Below are 24,469 nucleotides of genomic sequence, written 5' to 3'. Positions count from 1 at the left end.
ATCAGAATCACCTGGGTGTCTTGTTTAAAATGCAGATTTCTAAATATATCCTAGCTTTCAGAATCTCTGAATATAGTAAGTTCCACTGTGTAAATCACATGAATCTAGATAAAGTGACCAGATACCTTCTAGGAACAGAGAACCAGAGGCCCACTGGCTACAGGATTATATCTCCCAAGCTTTCTAGATTATAAGAATCAGACAGTTTTGACCTTGTAAGTATGTGTCCTTTTCATAAAGCCTCAGCTGAGATGTTTTGTTGTTGTTTTCCAGGTGCTGGGGACTGAACCCAGGGCCTTGTGCATTCTAGGCAAGCAGTTCTACCACTGGGTTACATCAGCAGCCTCACCTGTCTTACCAAAGAAGTGTGGCCAACACTGTCCTGATATTCGCAAGATTTCTATGATTCCCTATTTTACTTTAACATTTACGGCACATGCCTAGTGTGTGTGAGGCCCTGAGTTTGATCCCCAGTACCACAAAAATAAATAAATTCAAAATATGGTAAGGGGACCTGTATTCTAGCTAGTTCAGGGTACCAAGAGAATCATCCACTTAAAAGCATTTAAGGAGTACTATGGTCACAAAAGATCTTATTCCCTGCCAATAAGGAACACACTGTATAATGAACTGTAAAATGAATACTTTATTACCTAACATTGCTTAAATGTTTTAAATCTTGAAACAAGTCATGGACTTCAGCATTGATTTACAGCAGTGGTTGTTAATATGGGGTCCCTAAACCCAGCAGCATTAGCATCAAGTTGTTAGAAAAGTAAACCATCAGGCCTTACCCCAGACTTTATTCAATCAGAAGCTCTGCGGGTGGAGTTCAGCCACCTGTGGTTTAATAACCACTCCAGGTGATTCTGAAGCTTGCTCAGGACCAGATACTGTGTTCATTGGCCATGCACAGTAACCTCCAGCAGTTTCTCTACCATTACTTCACCAAATACTTCCAGTACTTTCCTTCCCTCCCGGTCCCTTAATCCCTTGCCTTCCAGACCCATATCCAATGAATCAGATTCACAAAAACAACCTACACAAAGAACCTTCAAAAAGAACATAAAACTTTATTAAGAACATCTTATACTGTCATCAGATACAGCCAAAGAAAAACGGGTAAACAAACTGGGAGAGTTCATCTTCCCATGTGCTATTGCCACCTCAGAACAGACTCCTGTGGATGGCTGGAATTACACAGTTGGCAACAAATGCTCTGTATAAATAAATTCATTAACACAATGTTCCCTTTCTATACAGAGAAGAACTGGATTTACACTTTTAAAAGCTCTGATATAGTGCAACAACTATGAAACAAGACTACATCTTTAGGAGCTATTTCTTAATAGAATACAAAGCAGTTTAGAAGCTTTATGTCATTTCATATAATGTAAATTTTTAGAGTGGGAAATTCAGAAAGGACCTTCAACTTTCCCAATTAGTTCATCTGTACTTTTGAATTTTTTTTTCTCTAAACAGTTCTCAGAACCAGTTCAATAACTCTACTGTAAAAGATAAGTTGCTCATCTACAGTGACAATTGACAACCTAGATGTGTTCTTTTAATTTTGCAAATCAAGACGACTGGATCATCCCAGCCTTTGCTGATTCTAAAGGATTTCTTATAGAAAAACCCTGATTCAGAGTGCATGTGAAAGAAGTACCAAAACAAGTGCATATGGAATGGTTTTCTCAGGAGGAAGTTGGCTATAGAGTACAACTGTTTTTCTCAGACTCCAGTCACTCTTATGGTTCTTTCATTTACTGTATGTAATGAAGGAAGGAACAGAGGGAGTGCCAAGAAATGTGTTCAAATTGCCACTGCAGACAGCTCTCTATACTGTCTGTGGAGAAGAGTGATGGTACCCATTCAAAGCACAGCACCTACTGCAAGGATGCTGACAGGCTTTCCTCTTGAGGGGCCGGGCCAAACTGCACTCAGATGCATGATCTGCCTCAGGTACACAGTGGAGAAAATGCTCATGATTTAGAATTTGGTATTACAGTACCCCCACCTAACCCCATTTCTTGAGAACACCTAGTCCTTTTAGGAAGGACGACTATTCTCTGCTAAGGCTTACCATGTTAACAACTATAAGGCTGAAAACATGACTTCTAAAACAGGATAGTTTGTGTTCAGTTAGTGAGCTAACTAACAACTGAGGTTTGCGGAGGATTGGTCAAGGGGTGGGAGTCAGGTTCTTGAGTACTATCACTTATCACAAATCTCATCAAGCTCTTTAAAAAAATAATGCATTTTTATCATAAATATTTAGAGCAGATACTGGCATTAAAATCAGTATCTAAGTCAGAAGTCTGTCTTAAATGGTGAAAATATCTCAACAAACTTCTAAAAGATTTTAAATCTTGCAATTATAGTTTATAAATTAGTTTTAAATGGAAAAAATATATATTTTGAATGGATAAACCACCACTTTAGCAGATCATAAATAAGGTCAAGATATTGAAAATAAGTTAACATACAAGTTTTTGCTTTCACATTAACAACAAAAACTAACTTACTTGGTATACTTTCATAACAGTTATAACCAGGTTTTATAATTGTGCATTTGTTACCTCCCTCCTTTGCTGAGTCTTTTCTTCTGTTTCCTATACCTAGGGACAGAGGTACACAGCACAGGCAGACACCCCAATGTGTGAGTCCAGCTACCACACACAGTTTCCTAAGAGTGATGTTACAAATGCTGGTCAGGATCTACAATTAGTAACTTATCAACCATATTACAAGTTAAGTACATTCATGGTTAAGTGGATTAGGTTCCCAGGTAACCTTTCAGTGCTAGTTGTGTGCAGAGAACCTATTATTCCTGTGAGAAAATGTGTCCTAACTCCCAAAAGTTGTCTAAAACACTTTGGAATACTAGACATACATATTTGGATGGGATGACTACTTATATGAATCTCTGTTTTGGAGAGGTCAAATTGTTAAAAGCACTGTTTCCAGAACTATTGGCTATTAAAATAAATATTTGCCTTCTCCTACACTTGTAAATTCATTTTATCTATAGTCTCTAATACTGAAAAAGAAACAGAGTAAAGCCATTCATAGAAGTAAGACATAATTGGCTTGTGGGATTTAAAAGGTGTTATAGTACCTATCTAATTTGAATCTGCTTGCAATGAGAAATGTCTAATATATAAAGCAATGAATGAGAAAAATGTTTATCCTAAGTCATTACTGAATACAAATCCACAGCTTAACAATGTAACTTAAAAAGAAAGCTGGGGAACATGCAACTGCTCTAACACACAGGGTTAGAGATAAAAGGTAAAAGTACATTTGTTTTGTATTTACATTTGTAAACATACAAATATAAAATTTACCAGATCTACCCTGTAGTGTAGCACTGCTATATTTCCAAATATAGTCTTTCAAAAACCTTAAGGAAACATTAAAAATGTTTGAGGCTACTTTACTGTATGTTAATGAATATTGTGTTCTTGAGTCATTAGAACTAAAAATATTGTAATTTTAAGTTATGTGGAATAATAAAAGTATCATTATTTTATGTTTCCTTTAATCCCATAAATGACTTTTTATTGAAGGGATCAATTGTTAAAAGGAGACTGATTTGACAAATACAAATCAGTTCTAGAACTGAAGTTGTTCTCTTGGTAGAGAGTCAAAATTTGTAACATTCTCAAAGCATTTTCTTATTAATCTCCTCAATTCTAAACAATACAATCAAGGGATTCCTTATTTAATAATCTTTTTAGTCTACCTTGGCAGGTGGAATGGAATTCCTACAGTGCTACAGGGAAAAGATCTCTAGGCTTTGATCTGGCTCTCCAAGGGGCATCCATATATAGTGTTAAATTATAGACCTCTAGGGAATAAGGAACCTGGAGAGGCACAGAACCAGTATCTGGGTTGGGGAGAAGGGTGAAGATTAAGTTGGAACACTTAGTCCCTTCTATAGTCAAGTCCTCACCATACCATAATAAAGTCTCAACTAGCTCCTGATTAGTTCTTCCCCTTAGGAATTACATAGTATACAGTGATTAGATACTGAAAAAAAATAAAGAAAAACAATTCAAAAGAGACATGGAATTTCTCACAAGAGGCCCTGGATCAAAAAAATTTACAAAAAGATCTTCTGAAAATAATCACTATTTATGACTTATTAAGAGATCATCACCTTGTTTAAACTAAGTCATGTTAACTTACCAATAAAATAGTAAACAAACCAACATTTTAAACAATTTTATAAATTACTTATTTCTTTTGTTAGTACCATTCCCAACAATATACAAAAATAACACTACAGGACTATCCACCTAACCTGTCTTCATCTCTTGCAAAGTCCTGGGCTCTGGAAAAAGACTGGTCATCAATCTTCACTGTAGATGTCTCCCGCAAAGGGCAGATGCATGTGGCTGCCAGTAACATTGGGCAATCGAGATAAATCTGGCAGGCTCTGGATCCGGGACCTGAGTTCTTTGCGCACCAGAGAAACTCTGGCTAACTTGCGCTTGTATTCCTGTAACATCAAACCACTTTTATTAGCATTTGAGAATTCAAACAGCTATTTAACTAATGCTCTGGCAGTATTCTCAGTTAATGCCAAATAAAAGATTATTTCAACATGAGTTTTAGTACCAAAAGAGGGCCTAGAGATGATAAGAGTGGATGCATCTTATATGCATGAATGAAAGTGTCATAATGAAATCCATTACTTGTACAATTAATATACACTACTAAAAAAGGCCTTTGAAAATATAAGGTAAACTTATGAAAAACCACAATCTTTACTTGTTTCACACCTATAGAAAGGTGACTAATATATTAACATACTTAATCTCAGAATATAAAGTTTTCAGGACATCAAATATAAGGTTTAGGGACAAGAAAAATTACATGTTTATTTTCATAAACCTAAACTGAAATTTAGTATTGTTTTCAATTATGAATGTTGGCAACAAAGATTTTGTCTCCAATAGAAATCAATTCCTTCATATTACATTACAGTTCATGGCTATCTCAAATTACTATTTACATTTACCACTGCTTTAAAATTATGTTAGGTACTAGACCAACCATAAATTGAAGTGCTAGTCAATTTATTAATAAAGCACATATTATTGTACAAATTTTAAATTTTTGACAGCTGTGCTTCAATATAACTTGCTTCCATTATAATGCTCTGCATTTCATTTTGTGCAATGAAAAACATTAACTTCAGAAGGGATCCACAGCTCACCAGACCGGGCACCAAAAGCAAACCTGCAGGAACAGGCCCAAGAAATCAGAGACTGAGAGCCATGATCATCATTGACTTGCAGGGTACAGCCCATTCTCTACAGTGGGAGTCTTTTTCTAATGGAAGGTTCTAGACCCTGGATTAAATCCTCTACAAGGAAAAGAAGAGAAAACCTCTGTACTCCTTCAGCTAAAGGAGATGAAGCCTTAAGAGGGAATCTAGAAAAGACAGAGCAGGTTAAGTGGCAATCTTACATTTTGTGCAGACCGCCTGTCCATAAACAGCCTTTCCTCATTAGTATACCTCAACTCTGACTGAACATCAGAATCACCTAAAAAATTTTTGGAGAGAACTACCTCTGATTTTCAAGAACTACAGACCCTAATGCCTAACAATTAGAATATCTGGAAGATGGTCCAGCACATGTGAAGGCTCCCCAAATAATACTAACACATAGTAAGAATTGTGAACCCTTTCCTAGTTTTAATCCTAAAATGAAATCAACTAGTGAGTTTTCTTTGTAGTTTTTGGGGGCAGGAGCATACTGGGGTCTAACTCAGGGCCTTGTATTTGCTAGACACACATTCCATCACTTGAACCCAGCCCTTTTTGCTTTAGTTATTTTTCAGATAGGGTTTCATGCTTTTTGCCTGGGGCTGTTCTCAGACTTCCATACTTACGCCTCCATCTTCCACACAGCTAGAACCGCAGGCATACACCTGCTTGTTTTTGAGATAGAGTCTAACATTTACCAGGGATGGCCTTGAACTGCAACCACTGTATCTCCACTTTTCATATGCACCACCAGGCCACTCTTCGTATTTCTAGGCCTCCTTTTTTAAAGTACAATTACACCTGGCAGGGAAAGGGATTTGTCAGAATTTGCACAACCCAATTGCCTAAGGTAATGAAGGAAGGGAATATTTCAAAGCATGGGGAACAGGGCACAATTGCAGACAAAGTAGGATAGATTGAAAGCTGGAAAGTACAAGCCATGAGAACATAACACAGGTATCAACTCTTGTCATGGCCACATATCCCTATGTTTCTAATCTATCTTCAAGGTCAAGGAGCAGTAAGACAATAATCTATAATCTCAAGGGATCAGCTTTTTATTTTCTTCTTGCTTTTTTACTTTCACCAACACTGGAACAACAAGTAGGTTTCAGCATGTGGCATATAAAAGATAGCACCAGGGAATTTCACATCCTAGATGCATGCTTCTCAACACTCTCTCTTGTTGCACATCTCTGCATTGACACTCATTTCTTGCTCATAGCTAGCAGAGTGGCAACTCCATCTCTACCCATATCACACCAGTGAGTACCACTGTTCTTAGCTAAATCATATCATCTGAAGTCAGCAGCTCACACCTGTAACCTTAGCTACTTGGGAGGCAGACTGCAGTTCAAGGCCAGCCTAGAAAAATAGTTCTCAAGACCCCCATCTCCAAAATAACCAGTGCAAAATGGACTAAAGATGTAGCTCAGGCAGTAGAGTACCTGCTTTGCAAGTATGAAGCCCTGAGTTGAAATCCCATTCCCACCAAAAACACCTAGGGATTAGCATAATACACTGAGATACTGTTCAAACATGCTCAAAGTAAATTTACTCTCTGCTCATCTTGGGATGATGTTTTGAAAGATGTATGTGTTCTTAGTGGTTATTACTGCCTGCCTACTTTCTAATCCAGACAGGCTATTCAATTATTAATATTTATCTTTAAAAGCCAAGCATGATGGTGTGCTCCTATAGTCCCAGCTACTTGGGAGGCTGAGGCAGAGGATCCCTTGAGCCTAGAGGCTTGAGGCCAGCCTGGGCAACACCAGGAGATACTGTGTCAATGAGGGGCTCGGGGAAACAGAGGTTATCTTTGAGTCAAATGATATGGGTCATTAAAACCCTCCAGCCAAGTGGCACATACTGAAAAAATAATAAACAAAAGCTGCCATTTTTTCAATGTTCATTATGTAATTGTCATTAAAACATGAACTCAAACTGGGTGCCAGTGGCTCACACCTATAATCCAAGCTACTCAAGAAGCAGAGATCAGGAGGATCAAGGTTCCAAGTTGACCCAGGCAAAAAGTTCGTGAGACCCTATCTCAAAAAAAACCCATTACAAAAAAGGGCTGATGGAATGGTTCAAGGTGTAGGCCCTCAGTTCAAACCTCAGTACCACAAGAAAAAAAAAACCCATAAACTCATTTAATCCTGACAATAATCCTAAGAGGAAGTATTCTTTATAAATGTATGAAATAACAAAATATTAACAAAAATGGAGTCAAATGGTTGCTGCTACTGTTACATTCTACTAAGAAAAGATTTAAACAGCTGGGGTCACTAGGAGCAGATGGCTCACACTGTAATCCTAGTTACACAGGAGGCTGAGACGGGGAGGATCACGGTTCAACGCCAGCCCAGGCAAATACTTTTCAAGACACCATCTCCAAAACAACCAGAGCAAAATGGGTTAGAGGTGTGACTCAAATGGTACAGCACCTTCTTTGCAAGCACAAAACACTGATTTCAAACTCCAGTCCCACCAAAAAGATAAAATAAAATAAACTACTAGGGTCAACTGACGCTAGCCTGAAAAAGAAACTGGATGATACCTCTTAAGTGTATAACTGTTATTCAGGCCACAGTCCTGGAAGTTTTAAATGACCTCACTGGTGGTCTAGAGAAAGGCTCCAAGATTCCATGGCCTGGCTTCTTACAGCAACATTCTTACAATTGCGTGTATATATTACTTTGGTTCTGATATTCATTAAGACTTCTCTCTTGGATTGGCCCTAACAGTATCACACATGTACTCCTCTTTCAAAGCAGTTTTAGAAAACGTGACTGCCTATTTACTGTCCTGTCTGCCCTACCTGTGTTGTGATGGCAGGTGCATGTTTACTAAGCACTGAACAAATGAGATCTCCTGTCTCCACAAAATATTTTAGGGGGAGGGGAGACCAAAACATAAATGGTATTTCACTACAAATACAATTGAAGAAAAATGGCAATACAATGGATTCACATGGGAGGGGCCAAGGCTTCTTTACAAGTAAACCAAAAAGAGAGGATCAAGGGCCCCTCCCCCAAAAAAACATGCTTCAGAACCCCTGATCTAGAAGAAACTGACTTCTATCGTGTCAGCATGAGGAGCTCCACTCCCCAGTGAAATGTGAACACTTTTTAAATCCACAATATAAAGCCCTCAGCAATGGTAATGAGCAAATGAAGAAACACCTATTCAAGAAAACTTACGCAGTTCAGTAACAGTGGCAAGACTGGTACTGGAACCAACACTGCTTCTTCCTTCTCCCCTAACAGTTCAGACAAGCACATGGATCACCCTCCCCACTTCTCACTGCTCCCAATAGAGGGTGTTAGTCCCAGAAGGAGCATCAACAGCAGTGTTTCTCCTGCTGCTCCTGCTGCCTTGGCTACAGTGAAGCTGTAGGCTAAGTTAGCTGAGAACCTGGAGGAGCCCTCCTTGTTTCCAGCCCCCAGTTGTAGAACAGAGGTTCTGCCTGGGATGTGGAACACTGAAAAAACTGGGGTAGTGCTCCTGTGAACCCCTTCATGGTCTTTTTGACATTTTTCATCCTGTCCTCTGGTCCTCTTATAAAGTGTTAACTTTATAAGAGTATACAAGTGTTTTAGCCATTGCCTTCAATGTAACTATTAAGACATTCTGATTCTCATTTTTTAAATTCACATTTTTTTTTAAATCTCATTTTGTTTGCCCTGGAATTGGGATTCTTTTGCCAAGTTACAGGAAAAGTTAGTTGAAGTATTGATCAGGACACACACACACACACACACACACACACAAACACACACACACATATTTTCTTAAACAAGGCCAAGACATTCCATGACAGGAGGGAGTTTATGAGACTGCAGATGGTCAATCCCGTTACCACCCTAAGGAACAGAGTGAAATGCATTATCCCTGTGGTTTGCCCTCATTTACCTTCAAGAAAACAGATGCTCAAACAGCTTGGTATCTAATCCTGAAATTGATAATTTTTTTAAGCATAAAATACAACGGATCAAATCCTTTTCATGTGTTATCTTAAATTCTTGGATAAAGTTGTCATTTTTTCCCCTTAACTACAGGGAAATATTACCTCTTAGGGGTAATTACTTTGATGTAAGTGAATGAATGTCATCTAACAAAGGGTGCTACTTCCTTAAGTCTGTGCTAGGGCTTACTCTCAATTCTCTTAACAAACCTACTACTACAACTTCTGTTAGCCTTCTGGATTAATAACACACTGAAAAACACCATGCTGCCGCAACAAACCTGATGCCCAACTTGGCTATCGACAGGGTCTTGAAGACCAATAATGCTAAAACTGTAATGAGGATGTTATAAATAAGCTTTATACATTCTGAGATTTCATACAGCACATGAAACCTACTCCATTTCTCATGTGCTTTCTAAATGCCAACTGTTCTAAGCACTCCATTTGATCTTCACAGGCAGAATGTCACTAGCCACGTGTTACAGATGATCAAACTAAATCAGAATTAATCACTAAAGCTCTTCATCCAAAGTTAACAGACATAAGAAAGGAGGGGCTCAGATCCAGACAGGCCTCAGTCCTCATGCTTAGCCATTATGCTATCCTGTTCTCATGTGCTAGAATTATTTTGGGGATGGGTATTCTGAAGAAGTATGTTATGTAAGTGAAAGCTAGTTAATCAACTACAGGACCACATGACAGGATTAACAATCATGTCCCTAAAATTCAAAACTCTGAACAATAAGGAAACAAACTGCCACCTCTGTCAAGTCTGTCATTAGAGCATCTCTGGCTTTCCCAGTAGCGGACAGTTCTCATTTTCTCATGAATAGCATATGGGCCTTAAGGTGAACTGTCTTAAATGAAAGTATAGTAGTAGGAACACCACAGAGAAGATGTAAGGGAAAGGAAATTGGCAAGAGGCTAGTCCAACCAGGAGTGGTGCCAAACATTCCAGGAAAGCTTAACAATTGTTTTGACCTTGAGGGTAGAGTGCAGGGGTGGGTAAGCCAGGAACTGATAGGCAGTGTATAACCTTTGCTATTTCTCTATTAACTAAGCAACTTCAAAATTAAAAGGGAAGCAACTTAAATAACCTTCAACAATGTTTCTACAAGTACTCATTCTTAAATGAAGTTGACTTAATCATGTTTTTTTTTGGCGGTACTGGGGCTTGAACTCAGGGCCTCACACTTGGTAGGCAGGTGTTCTACCACTTAAGCCACTTCACGAACCCTTTCTTCTTTTTAGTGTGTGTGTGTATGTGTATGTGAGACCCTTTATCCTGCTTCCTTTAGCACATATTATCCAGTTACTAAGTTACTAAAGAATCACACTATTGCAGAATTATTGAATGTCACCTGTTATCTAACCTGGTGTTTTCCAAATTGGATGTCCCTGGAAACACTGCTTGACAGATTTTAACAAGCAAGCCAAAAATCAAATTCTGGCATGTTTGGGAGCAAAAAATGAAAAAGTGTTCCTTGCTACAGTCCTGCTGAGATCAACATATTGATAACCACAGTGAAACTCCAAGACTGAAATTGGCTTCCAATTATTACTCAGAATCATTGAAATCACTGAAACATTTTTGCTGAACACTTAATCACAATCTTCCAGAGCTAATATTTATATAAAGGTTGCAGTTAGGCAAATATTGGACCCAACTTTTCTTGTCCTTGCCACCGAACCTCTTCTTGATCATCTCCAACAGCAGCAAACTATTCTTTACTCTCCAGTTATAATTCCATTAGATACAGAATTCCAGGTTAGTGGATTCTCTCAGCACTTCTCACATTTTCTTGACTGCAATGCTCTGCTGCCAAGTCCACTGCAATTCTTATCTTTGTTCTTTTATAGATGTTTTCCCTCCTCTGGCTTCATTTAGGGTTGTCTTCAGTTTTATGTACTACATGTAGATTGCCTACATGTAGATTATAAATTTATTTTTTGTATCTTGCTTGAAAGTCTGACTTTCCTGGATCAGTAGTTTGGTTTCTGTCATTAATTTTGGAAATTCTTAGCTACTACTACTTCAAATATTTCTTTTACTTAAATACTGCCCTCTTATGGTATTCCAAGCACATACACCTTTTCAAACTGTCAAAATTCTTGGATGTTTATTTGTGGATTTTGCTTTGCATTTTCTCATTCTTTTTTCAATCTGCATCTCAGTTTGGGAAGTTCCCATTGACCTATCCTCAAATTCAACAACTTTTTTCATTGCCAGCATTCAGTCTACTGAGGTACCCATCAAAGGCACTCTTCATTTCTTTCAAGCTTCTATCATTTTTTTTTTCTGAGCATCTCCACCTTTCTCCATCCATTCTTGCATGGTGTGTGCTTTTCCCATGAGTCTTTAACATATTAATCAGTCACATTAAATTCTTGATCTGGTAACTCCAAATTTGTGTCATACATGAGTCTGGTTCTGATGTTTGTTTTGACTCTTGCCTACTAGCATGCCTTGTAATTTTTTATTGGAACCCAAACATGACATATCAGATAACAGTAAGGTGCACAGATCTGTGGTATGAGGTTGTTAATCTTGCCAGGAGTCAGGCTGTGTTGAAGGTAGCCAGAGACTGCAATGTACTACTTTATTAAATGGCCTTCTCACATTAGGCAGTTTAAAGTGGCAGAATGGTCTTATTTGTTACTTGTACCACTGGTCCTAGTTCTATCCTCAGAAGCAAACCCAATCCCTCTTTTATAATAGCTTTTGAGGCATCTGAAGTCGGATGAATGTAAATCCTATCCCCCTCACCCCCCCATCTCTGATCTCCCTAATCCTCTCAACTGTTCTCTTTAGTTTCTGTTTGCATTTCCTTTGCCTCCCTAGCCCCTGCCTCTGGAGAAACGGTGGCAACTTAATTTGTTTTCCTAATGTGGAATCCAGGGTTGAATACAGAAATCCAGCTGTGGCTTAACCTGTATCCAATATGCTAGAACGTTCCATATTCTAAAATGTGTTTATTAGCATAGCTTCATAGTACCCTAATCCGGCACTGTCTAATACCTACACATGATCAGTGCTTTCTCCCAGGAAGTGATGCTAAGCCAGACTTCACTACACTGACACAATTAGCTTGTAATTTACATGCAGGAATTTATACCGGGAATTTTCAGGCAAAGAGGATGGTGAGAGAATACAATGTTTTTGACAGTATTCCTCATTCAATTTGCACTGAGTATGGGCCAAAGATCTTATCTACCTGTTAAGAACATTAACCAATAAATAATGAGTTTCACAGGCAGCCCTAATCAACTGAATGTGTAAGCAAATTTGTGAGCACATAAATTTGTCAAAGCTGCTGGAACTCAAAAGAGCTCATAATCTTGTACTTCTCATTCTATAATCTGCCTTTCTGATGCTTTATGGACACTCAACTTTGTTTTAATCAATGAAAACTAAACATATATAGCTATATTCTGAATAGTCATATAACTAAAGTACCTAGGAATTAAAGAGAATTAAAACAATGACTGGGCATGGTGGCTCATGCTGCAATCCCAGCTACTTGGTAGGTGAGGATTGGGAGAGTGCCGGTTTGAGGTTAGCCTAAGCAAAAAGTTAGCAAGACCCCAATTCAACAAAAAAGCTGGACATGGTAGGGAAGGTATGTAATCCAAGCTAGTTAGGAGGCTTAGGTAGGAAGGTCTTGGTCTGTGGCTATGCCCAGGGAAAACCGTGAGAACTTACATGAAAAATAATCTAAAGAAAGGGGAGGGGGGAGGGCTGGCAGAGTGGCTCAAGGCCTGTCTAGCAGGCATGAAGTCCTGAGTTCAAACTCCAGTACCACTGAAAGAAGAGAGGGGAGAAGAGGAAAGGGAAGGAACATTACATGAGATGAGATAGTTACCAGTAAGACCACTCCACCAATTACAGTGGTGTACTGAAGGTACTGGATGTAGAGATGAAGTGAAGATTTTTATTAATCAGGTACTTAGCAAATTCTTTTTATAGTAACCCCCACCCTTTGTCATGTAAACCTAGTTCTCTCAATTGGTCCAACAAGTATAACTTATTTCCTCGATGTGGATAAATGGAACATTAAAAAAAAAAGTTAGGGCCAGGCATGCTGGCACACAACAATGGTCCTAGCTACTCAGGAGGTAGAGGTAGGAGGATCACAGACCAAGGCAGGCCAGCAAAAGTTCAACACCTTATCTGAAAAACAAACTAAAAGCAAATGGACAGAGGGCATGGGTCAAGTGGTAGAGTGTTTCCCTAGCAAGTTCAAAGGCCTAAATTAAATCCTCAGTACCACAAAAAAAGAAGTTGCATTCCCGTACGAAACAAAAGATGCAATAAATGCTGACTACCTACAATGTTAGGTACAAAAAAAGAGTCACTTTCACAAACATCTTTAAAAGGTAAAATTATATATATGCAGACATATAAAACAAAAAACAAAGGAGAGTGGAACAATAATGATTATTTTCAGTCATTGGTGTGAACTTGAGTAGTTCTTTTTTCTTCAGTATAAAAGCAGCATGTTTTGTTTTATGATGGGAAACTTCTTGGAAAAAGGCAACGAAAAAATTCTTAATCTCTACACATCACTCTTAAAAGGTGAATTAAACATATTCAGAAGTACTTAACTATGAAATAATAAGGGAAAAGGTCCAAAGCCCTGAATTTTAGAGCTAGAGTGGATCTTATAAATGAGGCTTGAAATCTACATTTTAAAGATGAGGAAAGAGTATGGTCTTGATAGTTAGTTTGTTCAGGTTCAAACAGTAAGTTATGAGCCCATAACTCTCAATTCTCAATTCATTTTTTCACTCCGTATTGTATATTCACTGAAAACTAGTTGAGACAGATAATTCAAGTAGGGTGTTAATCTATAGACAGGATAGCTACAGCTGCTTACCTTTAATAAAAATTGTATTTACAATAAAAATTTAAATTTGTGTGGGCAGTGCTGAAGATTGAACCCAGGGCCTTGTGTTAGGTAAGTGCTCCACCACTGAGCAACAGAGACATCAAAATCTTCTGAGGAGCTTCATGGTATTTTTCAAACTTTCCTTGAAGATCATATATTAACAGTTCTATGCCTCAATGTTCTCATTCATAAAATGGGTATACTACCTTCCTCCTACAGTCACAGTACCAATAAAAATAGGAAAAGTACACAGAGCAGTGCCTCGGCACAGAGTCAATGCAAGGTATTATTAGTTTATGACTAAAATTTGAAGTATTATCACATCTACAAAATAGTAGGGTTTCAGATTAGGTACACAGACACTTAATTTTTTTCCCATGTAGTGTATGGTAATATTTCCTTTATGCCAGATTGGGAAGTTTCATTCAAGAGACCTAAGAATTCTAAGAATCTCAAAAGAAAGACAGGTATTGTAGTGGGAAGCTGAGGTAAGGGATTAAGTTCAAGGGATCTGAGCAACTGAGGCTGTCTCAAAAACAAAATCAAGCTGGGCACAGTGGCTCATGCCTGTAATCCGAGTTACTCAGAAGGCAAGAGATCAGGAGGGTCATGGCTTGAGGTCAGTACAGACAAAAAGTCTGTGAGACCCCATTTCAACCAATGAATAGCTGGGTGTGGTGGGGGTGCAACTGTCATTCCAGCTACACAGAAGGCGTAATTAGGAGGATCTCAGTCCGGGCCAGCCTGGCCATAAACAAGACCATATTCAAATGAATAATTATAGCAAAAAAAAAAAAAAGTCTGGAGGGTGTGGCTCAAGTGAAACAGTGCCTCTCTAGTAAGTGCAAGACCCCAAGTTCAAACCTCAGTACTGCCTAAAACAAACAAACAAAACCAGTAAGCAACTGGAGGCTTCAAGGGCATTTCTTGAGTGAAAAGGAGCTTTCTTTAAAAAAAAGAGAATAGATGCTCAAGTGAAGGGAAATGGTGCCTAAAGGCAGAAAAGGCAACAATGCTGGCATGCAGACAGAATGAAATCTAGCAGATCACACCTGAGATGGCATCTTACACTCAACCTGGCTCTCTGGTGCAGGCCACCTAGATGTGTCACTTTTTCCTGCAGATGATAAATCCTAAGAGGTCTAGATAGGGAGCTGAGGAAGAAGGGTTGTCTGGCACATATGATCCAGCTGCTAGATGGGGACATAGTACTAAATTCTGGCAGGCATGATGAAAGCTGTACTGCTTGTTCATTTCTAAATCCCTATGTAGTCCATACTGGCCTCAAACTCACAATCCTCCTGCTTCAGCCTCTTGAGTGCTAGAATTACAGGCATACATAACCATACCTGGCTATTTGTTCATTTCTATATTATTTCCTTTTCTTAGTTTTCCTTAGGTTTTCTCTCTTTTCAGTTTTGCTCCCTTTCCTCTTCATGTGTCCTATCAAAGTAACTTTTTAACACTATCATATTTACGAATGTACTGTGAAATCTTCAGAAGTTCTGAATTAACAAGGCATTCCTACTTTCACTGGAAGATCACTTTACTACACCAATAATCCTAAGTTTTTTTTTTTTTAATGTCAAATTCAGGCTTTCATAAATCACCAAACATCTCAAAACTACCCTATGATGATGTTATAATAAACATTTCAGTTTTGTACAGTAGGGTCTATAGAGTGCTGATACTTGTGACAAGGATAACTATTTATTAGACAAAAGTTATTCCTGGGGGGGGGGAAGATAGTCTAAACAATATATACACATGAGTAAATGTAAAAATGATTTTTAAAAAGTTGGTCCTCTTTCCCCCTTTTTTACAGTGTCTTTCTAAAAATTCTTGGTAGTTCTGGTGCTGTAAACATCTTCATTTAACTACAGACTATATGTATAACCTACTTGTGCTGTCGTAAGGTTTACAAGAGCAAATGTGGACAATCACAGCAAGGTGTTTTCTATATACAGAGAACCTCCATCACTCCTGACCCTTATCAATCTGTGGAAGGATACCACCCTTTTTCTCTGCTCCAAATGCCAGACTCCTAACCACTGCTACTTGATCCCAAAAAGGGGCTACACAGGGGCTAACCCTCTCAACTGTTTTCACTAGTGTTCTTAGTTAGTCACTGTGTTTTGTTCCAACCTCCTATTGCCTCCACTTCTGGTGGGGAGCATTTGTGCAAATGCTCCCACCTTTACAACAGTACACGCAAGAATACAGATTATTTCTTAAATTTAATCCTGTCTGCATACCATCTTCTAGGAATACCGTCTCTTCTGGGGCAACCACAGCATTCTTTCACAATACAGTAGAGAAATTACACGCATCATATATTGCAAGCTCACTCTTGCCACTTCCTATGCATTTATTTCATTATTTTGTCTAAGCTTACCTTTTGGGCAATCTATCAATAATTACGAATAGAACTTGTGACAATGGAACTGTTCCATATCTGTATCACCCAACATAGTAGCCAGTTAGCATATGTGGCTACTGAGCACTTGAAATGTGGCTGCTACTGAGAAAATGAATTATATCTTATGTTAATTAATTTCAATAGCACATATAGCTAGTGACTACTGCCCTGTAACTGTCCACATTTCACCCCCTCAATCCCTCTATTTCATCTGTCTCTCCACTTTATTTTTCTTGTTGAATCTATCTTAACAATTTATATTTATATAATAGCTGTGTAAATTACATTTGCATACATCCTTACTATGTTGTTATATAGTATGGTAAAGAATATACTTGTCTGGCTTTATATATTTCTTCATTATATTCAAATATATTCACTTTTCTATAAGTTCTGGAACTGCAACTCAGTTCAACATTTTTTAAAAAACCAGGGATAGAATATGAACTTTCATTTTCTCTACAAAAGACAGTGAACATCTAGATCAGGCAAGAAAATAAGATGAATACTGCACTTTAATTGAATCCAGATCTCCTGCCCTAACCAATCATATTCTACAACACTGACGGAGGGAAGGAAATTAAAAAGTACTTCACATCAACTGGATACATTTAACAACTACTTCAAAAAAATCTTTAAAAAAAGGTGAACCACAAATACTGTATCTAATTTTGAAAAGTAGATTCCATAAGCAGAAAAGTGGGCTTGACTCAGATAAACCAGAATCTCAAAACCTGAGTGAGCACATACATTATTTAAAGGTACTAAGAAACCCAGTTGCAATCATCAAGATACAAACACTGTAACTAGCAAGATACACACCTTCTCTTTGGGACATCTGATACCCTCAAGAGTATCCTTATAAAATAAGTTAAATGACAAATGTACACTAGACAGGAAACCTCCAAATTTTGTCTTGGGCTAAAACTTGTTAAGAATTTATTATATACTAGGAAGTTTTAAGCACCCAACTTGTTTGAATCTCCTCACAACCATATTAAGTAGTTGCAATATGTATCCTTATTTGATAGATAAGGAACGGGGTACAAAGAGGTCAAGTTCTTTGCCCAAGCCACTAGGCTAAGTAATGAAACAGAATTTAAACAAGCAACACAATTCCTGAGTCCCCACTCTTCACCACAAAGCTAAATGGCTTAAGTGTTCAGTGATTTAAGTAGGACCAAAATCAATGAAGACAAACTTCTAACCACAGCCCTCTATTTGTGGCATTATTTCTTTAACATGTAATTTAAAAAAATTTATCTGTAATTCAAAATATATCTGTTCTTAAGCAATGTGCTTAATGCCAGGTGCCAGTGGCTTATGTCTGTAATCCTAGCTACTTGGGAGGCTGAGATTGGGCCCTGGCAAATAGTATACAAGACCCCAGCTCCAAAATAACAAGAGCAAAATGAACTGGGGGTGTGGCTCAAGCTGTAGAGCACCTGGTTTACCAGTGCAAAGCCCTGAGTTTAAACCCCAGTTCCACCAAAAACAAACAAACAAAAAATGAAGTTTGTTCAAGAAACGGTGAGCGCCAAACAAGAAATGGCAAAAATTAAAAAAAAAAAAAAAAAAGAATACAAGCTGAAATATTGGCTCAACATAAAAAAAAGATTATTTTTAAAACTCATTTGTAACAAGCCAATTAACAACTCCAAGATTAACAATGGCAGATGTTTAAAATAACAAGGTTTGAGACAGTTCCAAAATTAAAATAAGCAAAAAAGTGCCAATGCTACACTGTCAAAAATACATACACCATAAACAAAAAGCTCAGAGCCCAGAAGAAAAAAGTTTATATGCACCAAAAACAAATGCCATAAACTATGCAAGAATTTTTATTTATTGGAAAGAGTAAAACCATAAAGATTCATTACATATTTATTTACTTTGCTTATTTAAATCATCCTTTCTCAGAGGCCAATATTTTTATGAAACATATACTTTCAATTCTTCCATAATTCCTAAACCCACAGATTAGGAAAGTAATCTAAATGTAGTGGAAAGAAACTGCTTTAAGCATCTCATTGTCAGCAATCAAAACCTAAGGGGTTAAGGAGATTAAGGTGATAGTACATGGTAGATGGACTTCATATACCTATACAAAACAAAACTAAGAAACCTCCTGCAATTGCTTTAAGTGCAGTGGAGAGGGGGCTGAGAGGAATACGATGGGGGCAATGTAAACAATGCACAATTTAAGTCTAATTGGAATTGTCACTATGAACCCTCCCTAACAAATATGTCCTAATAAAAAAACATGAAAATGAAATGAGGTTAACCCACAAAGAGGCAGATATTCGTGTTTACAGAAAACAGACAGAAGCTAATTAAAGTTTTTTACATTTCCACTGAATATGTCTGCACACTCCTCTAGACTATGCCAAGAGCTCAACGAATGATTATTTCTCAGTTATTGCAAACATTCATAATACTTGCTGACTCTATTCCAAATTATTTTTAAAAGATAGCCTGTGCCTACTATGACTCTTAGAGACAAGGGACAAAGTCCAGGGATCACAACGACAGAAGGAGTACTGGACAATATGGCTGCAGCGCTGGGAAAAAAATAGACACAGCTTCCAGTTAGGTTTGGGCTGACTCAGAAAATTCACCAAACTCTGACACATTTCCTTCTCTCCTTGCCCTGAAGTGTAGAATCTGTAAGCTAGCTAAGAAAACATGTTAGTCATCTCTTTCCTGAACAGAGACCCTCAAAAATCTAACAAAACTACTTTCAATATTAGACAGAGATCTCATGCAATAAGGAAGAACAGAATTTTAAAAAGCAACAACAAATGAAATAATGAGGAAAAAAGTGATGAGTGGAAAAAATAAGAGAAAAGAATGATTTAGAACATTCAACACACATGATAGAAATTTAATGAAAAACAAAAAATTCAGAATTAACAATATAAGGCTACTTAGATCTTTCTATTAGTAGGGAATATCAAATATCAAACAAAAGTAATGAAAGACTAGTACCCTCAATATAATATTTTAAATTTATAGGACGAAAGAAAAAATGACAACACCTAGATGTAACAAGGAAAAGTCATCTGGCCAGGGTGTTGGATGGTTAGAAAAGAAAGCTACTCTCAGACATGCAAAAACTAGGATGATTTTTGTTGCTCTTCATTGCTTTTATATTTGTCCTTTATGCTGACATACCTGTCTGGAAAATCTTTTTAAGCTTTTAGTGACAGATACTACATAATACTGGTAACGAAACAATATAAAATTTCACAAAGTTTCTTTAAATACCAATAAAACAATCTGACATTCTATAAACAAAATTGGTACATAGGGAAACGTTAAGGAAGAAGTTCAGAAGGAAGAGAGAAAAACTGACAAAGGGCTATTATTTCAGCTCATGTACTTTCAGTATCAACAACCAAACTCAGGGCTTCCCACTTGCGAGACAGGCATGTTGCCACTTACGCCATGCCTCCAGCCCAGTTTTTACTCTCTTTTACATGATTTTTGGCACTTCCCACATTTCTGCCAATGTGTAAGTATATATATACATATGTATTTGCACATATATATAAAGAAGTATACTTGGAAAAACATTTATACAAATAACTTAAAACCATAAGTGTCTAGCAGATGTACAGAAAATCAATCAGTATGCTCCAGATGCCAGGGGTCATGCCTATAATCTTAGCTACTTGGGAGGCTCGGATCAGGACCAAGCAAATAATTCACGAGATTCCCAGCTCCAAAATAACCGGAGCAAAATGGACTAGAGGTATGGCTCAAGCAGTACAGCACCTGCTTTACAAGTACAAAGCCCTGAGTTCAAACTCCAGTTCCACCAAAAAAAAAAAAAAAAGCTCAAGCAATGAAGCAAAGAGAGACAAACAAGAAATGGCAAAAGTCAAATTTCATAACCAACAAGCTAGCTACTGACATATAAAATGGAACATATCAAGTGCTGCCAAGGATGCAGAGAAATTATAAACCTTGTGTGCTGCTGGTGAGAATATAAAATGGTATAGCAATGAAGAAAACAAGTATGTTGATTCCTTAAAAAAAAAAAAAACTGAAAAATAGAACTAGCAACTCCATTTCTGGATAAATAACCTCCCAAAGAATTGAAAGCAAGGTCTCAAAGACACTGTACAACAAGAGTCATAACAGCACTTTTACAGCACTCAAGAGATGAAACCTAAGGATCCATCAGTACATGAATGAACAAAATACAATATATATACCCAACAGAACATTATTCAATCTTAAAAAAGCAAATTGTGACACATTCTACAACATAAATGGACGTAGAAGTTATACTGCTAATAAGACAGGCATAAAAAGACAAATACTGAATGATTCTACTTCATAAGATAACTACTAGTCAAATTCACTGACACAAACATTGGTGGATGGGCAAGAGGAGAACATGGAAAATCACTGTTCAATGGGTGTAGAACTTCATTTTTGCAAGATGAAGTTTTGGAGACAAGATGTACAATATAAGAGGACTTAACACCTGCTATAGTTTGGGCCTCTGTTGCCCTGCATATACATTTTCTAATTAAGTTCTAGCCAGTCTTACTGCTGCAAATCTCTCTACAGTCTAATCTACTCAGTAACTACAAACAGGTTTTCAACAAACACTGCTAATGCTACTGTTCTCCTTGCCCGCTGGGATGTTAAAACCGTCTGCACCCTGAAATTCAAGTGCCTTCCACAATGTAGTTCAACTTACTTTCACTCTTTTCTCCAAAAACTCTTAGCTGCTACAGTAACAACAAACTGCAGCATTTGTTATCAATTACTGAGGTCTGTCCTTTGCCTCTGCTGAGTAACTGCTTATCTGCTAACTTCGTTAACCATCATAATGTGTTTCTTGACAGGTATTACTGTTTTCAATTCCAGTCCATGAGTGAGTGAGCAAGCAAAGAGGGCAAATGCAAGTAAATTCTACTCTTACATACCAAAATGTAAAAGGATAAACACTGGTTTAAGGATTCAGATTTCATTTATAGCTCCAAGTCTTCCACTAGGTGGCACTGTTACCATTTACAAGTAAAGTGAACAATGCTAAGCATGTTAGCATGTCATTTTAAATCTGTTTCTTACTGAAGGGGAAAAAAGGTAAAATAGTAACATAATTTTACAATTTATTTTAAAATGGCCATTTTCACTTTGATAATGCTCAGCTAGTTATAGATATGTGTGCCTGAACACACAGGCTACTTATCCACAGTTTTGTTTTCTACGATTTCAGTTATCCTCAGTCACCACGTCCCCAGAACACTACTATATGAAGAATTACAATACTTTAAAGGGCTGGAGTTGTGGCTCAAGTGATATAGCATCTGCCTACCGTGCTCAAGGCCCTGGGTTCAATCCCAAGTACCATCAACAAAAATTAGCCAATTACTCTGGTTATAATTTTATCCAAACTCTCAAGTCTTTCAATCATTTTTAAAGTAGTTTTCTGACTTAATTACAAAATTACCAAGCATTCATTCATCTAGGATCTGAAGGCCTAATACCATTTGTTCATTCAACATATATACTCAAGAGCCTACCAAGAAAAAGATATTGTCCTAAACATCAAGGCTATGGCAAAATACTCTTCTGAAAAACAAAACAAGGTTCTGCATCCCACACACTCTGGGGACAGGTACACATGAAAGCTAAGTATGCAAAGTTTTAAATTTTCAAATGACATAAATACCACAAAGGAAAACAAAATAGCAATGTCACCCACTTGTGAAGAGGTGGGGAGAACAGTTGGAGTCCAAGAAAAGGGATAGAAGACCCAGTGAAGAGGTGACATAAGAACATAAACCCGAAGGCAAAGCAAGTGGCTAAGAAATACTCCTAAAATGAGCACATTTAGTACTACATTATCAACTGACAAAGCAAAAACCCTGAAGTGAGAATGGCTTCACCTGCTTGAAGAACAAAATGCAAGCTGGTCAGATGATACAAGATGGGGCTACGCAGACTCATGACTAGGCCATGTACTTCCACATAAAATGCAAAGGTGTAATGAGCACCAGAGTGCTTTAAACAGGTGCAATGGAACCTGGTGTCTCCTTCAGAGACCCATCTGGGTGCACATGTAGGGAGATATTACAGGGATGAATACAGTCAGTGGTCAACAATGTAGGTAATGTATATACAACAACTAATTAGACAAGGGTGGTTTAGTTACAAAGCACATACCGTTCTGTTTAGTAAGACACAAAAAATCTGACATATGATCTTCTCCCTCCCCAAAGCCCACTAAAATAATAAAGCAATATATAAAGGCAGAAACTCACAAAGACAGAAAGGGGACCATAGTACCCAAACATTAAGAAACTTTTGAGAATAGAAAACATTGCAACATAGTCAGGTGTGGTGGCACATGCCTGTAATCCTAAAACTTAAGAGGTGTAAGAAAGATGGTAACAAGTTCAAGGCCAGCCTTGGCGAAATAGCAAGACCATCTCAAAACAAGTAAAATATTATTTTATATAAAGGCAAAATGGTGAAAGTGGTAGGAAAAAATAAAAATCCACCTTTCATAATCATAAATAGTTGAAATTATAAGTACTAGAAATAAAATAAATCAGCTGGCGGTGTGGCTCAAGTGGTACAGTGCACAAGGCCCTGAGTTCAAACCCCACTACTGAGAAAGGGAAAAAAAACACCAAAATCTGGGTAATTAAAGGTAGCACATATGGGTCAGTAGCATGGAAAAGGGCCTACATGCTGGGCAGTGGTGCACATTGACTCTGGAAGTATATTCCCTGGGTTCTAAACAATTTGCTAGCTCTTTTTGACCTTGGGCAAGCTGCTTTTATCTTCCTGAGCCTCAGTTCCATGTGGATAATAACATATCCTGCTGTGTAGGGTTAGATGATTTATGTGAAATGTCTCGAGTTTATCAGTCTCATCATCTGTGACTATCAACTGAACTCTGGATTCAATGTACTGGGGAAAGAAAGGATTTTTGGGTGGATGGGGGTAATCTATTTTCTACACATACATTTCAAATATAAATTCTGTTTTTCACACTAGTGATAAATGGTCAACATAAGCAGTACAAGTAGAATAAAAAAATTGCAGTCTTCTCTTCAGTTTTCAAAAACATGAGACAATGCAGGCTTTGGAGTTTGATATTTATTTTTAGCAGGAAGAATATGCTAATGGTGGTGACATCTTTAGAAGATACGCCCATGTCCAATATCTGCAATAGAAGCTCAATAGAAGTTAAAGAAACCATACTAAAAGACTGAAGACAATACTCTTCTACATTACTTACCCTTAGTTCTGCAGATAATAAAACAAGTAACAATATATTTAAGATTAAAGTTCTAAGATCAAAAAAGAATGCTAACTATCAAAATCTTTTCAAGAAATTTCATTTTTCCTGTCCATGTCAAAGTGGGCAACCTCTTTGGCAGCAGAGTATAGTGTCAATGACTGAGTGTGTTTATGAGCAGCAAAGGAGGAAACTGAAACAGGATAGTACTAAATTGCTGAAAGTTTGGGGTGGGAGTAATCAAGTAGCTCTCTTACAGTTGTGGTGGCAAGTCAGTCCAAGTACCATTAGGGATATAATTACAGATTGCTGAACCAATAACAAAATAAGAATGAATAAATGCAAGTTAATACTGCATAAATAAAGGAATCAAACAAATTAGAAATTCTCTTACATAAGACATTGGTACAGCAGTAAACAATTTAAATAAGGCCTTGTCAACTGAATGATTCTTTTAAGTAAAACCAAATATACTTTATCTACCTTAGCTCAAAGGAAATATAAGTCTATTTCTTTTCACTTCCTCCTGAACCCCCACACTTCTCACCAACAGTACTATGCATTACTTGGTGAGCCCAGGAAATATGGGTAGGTAGGAATATATTAAGTGTCAGAATCAGGAGTAGAACAAGGGAGTAATTTG

The 24,469-nt window shown here is 37.5% G+C and overlaps 1 protein-coding gene across 3 annotated transcripts in view; it reads right to left on the bottom strand.

Moving 5' to 3' along the window:
- Positions 1 to 1,053: 1,053 nt before the first annotated feature.
- Rprd1a (regulation of nuclear pre-mRNA domain containing 1A) overlaps positions 1,054 to 24,469 on the bottom strand; it is a 57,689-nt gene continuing 34,273 nt past the window's right edge. For 2 of the 3 annotated variants that reach the window (XM_020174837.2, XM_074069995.1), the window contains exon 7: positions 1,054 to 4,504. In XM_020174837.2, coding sequence (XP_020030426.1) covers positions 4,355 to 4,504 — 150 coding nt within the window. In that variant the 3' untranslated portion in view covers positions 1,054 to 4,354. Of the gene's footprint in view, positions 4,505 to 15,777; positions 23,752 to 24,469 lie in introns of those variants that run through there. The other variant, XM_020174827.2, reaches the window with a different exon arrangement.

This window comes from Castor canadensis, chromosome 4 (genome assembly GCF_047511655.1).
Source record: "Castor canadensis chromosome 4, mCasCan1.hap1v2, whole genome shotgun sequence".
Taxonomy (NCBI): domain Eukaryota; kingdom Metazoa; phylum Chordata; class Mammalia; order Rodentia; family Castoridae; genus Castor; species Castor canadensis.
Note: the sequence above shows the minus strand (reverse complement) of the source record. Positions and strands in the feature narration are given on the sequence as shown.